The 2287-nt window shown below is 41.8% G+C and overlaps 1 protein-coding gene across 1 annotated transcript; it reads right to left on the minus strand.

Annotated features, from left to right (window-relative positions):
- LOC108482148 (ethylene-responsive transcription factor ERF053-like) lies at positions 1-2287 on the minus strand. The gene has a single exon (XM_053031852.1). It carries the CDS (start codon positions 1800-1802, stop codon positions 534-536), a length of 1269 nt encoding a protein of 422 aa, XP_052887812.1. The 5' UTR covers positions 1803-2287; the 3' UTR covers positions 1-533.

Here is a 2287-nt window from a genome sequence, read left to right on the forward strand (position 1 = left end):
TTTTAAGGAAACTCCATGTCTTTGAGCATTAAAATAAAGCTCACCATGGATTTTTGGACCAATTGAGAAAAGGAGATCACCAAACTGTCCCCTAATGCCCTAATTGGATTCAATAAACTACATAACCAACATTACATCAACAGACCAAAACAAAAAAAAAAAAAGAGAACTAAATATGGTTGTTTATTTGATACTAACTGACACTAAAAACATGCTGTAATAACCAAACCATGAATGCATAATAGCAAATCACTGCCAAAAGAAAGTTTGGAAAATATGTCAAACTTTTCTTTTGCAGGTTTCATGAAAATGGAGAAGAAAATGGAGAATCACACACACATATGTGTGTGTATTGAATCATTGGAAAGAAATAAAGTGGAGCAAATGGTTGGTTTTTGGTGAAGAATCTGCTAATATCAGTGGCTGATTTCATCAAAAAAATCTGCAGCCAGTGATTGGAAATGACAATAAAGATGGCATGAAAATTCGACATCGGGAGATTTTCAGACCGAAGCAGTTCAAAGTGGATGGTTTTAAGAATCATGATCTTTCCAAAAGAAGGATTTCATGGGACAAGAAGAGGAGGAAGATGGAGAAGTGTCACCGAATTGGTGATGATTTTGATTAGGGAAAGGGAGATTTGAAGGTAAAAGTAAGTTGTTTGAGGTGTCTAAATCATCCCAAACTGGACTCCCTGGACCCCAACCTTCTTGTATTACATTGAACCAAGCCTCGGACATGTCTCCCCACACTAGTTCTTGAGAACCTGAACCCGAACCAGACCCTTCAGCTGCCATCTGCACCTCGTCGCTCGCTGTTGCCTCGCTAGACCCTAACCCCGAATCGCTATCGGGGTTATTATCTCCTTGAGATGGTGGTGGCATCGCTTCCATTTCGGTTGACTGCGAATTAGGCTCTTTTGACTCGTCTTGTGGTGGAACTGTTGAGCTTGGGCCTGGGGATGTATCTTTATCTTTGTTGAGGAAAAGTTCAGGGAAGTTGAGCCTTGCATTCTCTCCTCTCAACTTGAACGCCTCGCGGTCATAGGCTAACGCGGCATCTTCGGCTGTGTCGAATGTGCCGAGCCAGAGACGAGTTCGGTTTCGAGGGAGACGAATCTCGGCTACCCATTTGCCCCAATGCCTTTGCCTTACACCTCGGTAAAGCTTGGTTGTATTTATAGGCTGCAATGGTGGCCTATATAATTGTCTACCGTCTTGTCCCAGTCGGCTCATCATCATCATCCTCCTTCTCGGACTCAATGTATCACTCCAATATTGAAGAAGTTGCTGTTGTGACGGCTGCGGAAGTTGTGTAGGCGGTACCGGCGATGATTCTCCAGCGAAAAACGGCCGGTAAACAAAACCATGTTGCTGCTGCTGCTGCTGTTGGGGACTAAATGAAATCATTTGTTGCTGACTTTGCGGCAACGGCTGGAACATCGGATGAGGAAAGTAAACAGGATTCTGAGTCCCGTCGAAAGCGAAAGGGAAAACCATTCTTGAAGAAGGCAAAGAAGCATTCGATGAAGAAGAAGAAGAAGAAGGTAAAGAAAGAGTTAATGAAGGCGAACTAGAAGGTAACGAAGATGACTGGTCCGCCATTGAAGCAATTGATCGAACAGGTTCTTGACGTTGAGTAATCTTCTTATTAGGCCTTTGCGACATGGAAGCTTCACCAAAAACTGGCTTCCATTGTCGCTTCTCGAACCCAAAATCAAGCTCGTTCCCTTTCTCAACCTCCCAATCTTGCACATCACCAACACCCTTGTTGAATTCACCACTGTTTTCAGCAGCAGCCATTGATAAAATAAATACTTTAAACAGCCACTGAAAATCCCTCGCTCGCTCTCTCTGTCGAAAAACACAAAGACTTTCAATAATCCCCAAAAGCTCAAAATCAAACGACCCAGATTCAAATAAGGTCAAGTTTCAAAAAAAGAGAAAGACCCAAAGTTAGAATCTGGAAACTGAATTCAACAGCTAATAATATGGATTTTATTGAAAAGAATCGGATTCGAATTAATGATCTTTGACCCCATACCAAAAACAGAGAGAGCGAGCTTTTTTTACTTCGATTATGCAACGAGAAAATCCAAAACGGGTGTTGAAGGTGCTGGTTTTTTTGTTTTTGTTTGATGAAGCAAATCTAGAGGTTTTTGGAGTGGAGTTTTGAGGGAAAGCTATGAAATTAGAAGAAAATTTGTGAAAAAAAAAAAAAACAGGGGAGGGAGCTCTGTTTTTTTTAGAGAAATATACAAGAAAAGGCGGGGGAGATAGAGGGACCT

Source organism: Gossypium arboreum, chromosome 1 (assembly GCF_025698485.1).
Source record: "Gossypium arboreum isolate Shixiya-1 chromosome 1, ASM2569848v2, whole genome shotgun sequence".
In the NCBI taxonomy this organism is placed as follows: domain Eukaryota; kingdom Viridiplantae; phylum Streptophyta; class Magnoliopsida; order Malvales; family Malvaceae; genus Gossypium; species Gossypium arboreum.

Bases quoted from the DNA above. Each gene is read 5' to 3' on its own strand.
- LOC108482148 (XM_053031852.1), bottom strand. From the start codon at position 1,802: ATGGCTGCTGCTGAAAACAGTGGTGAATTCAACAAGGGTGTTGGTGAT.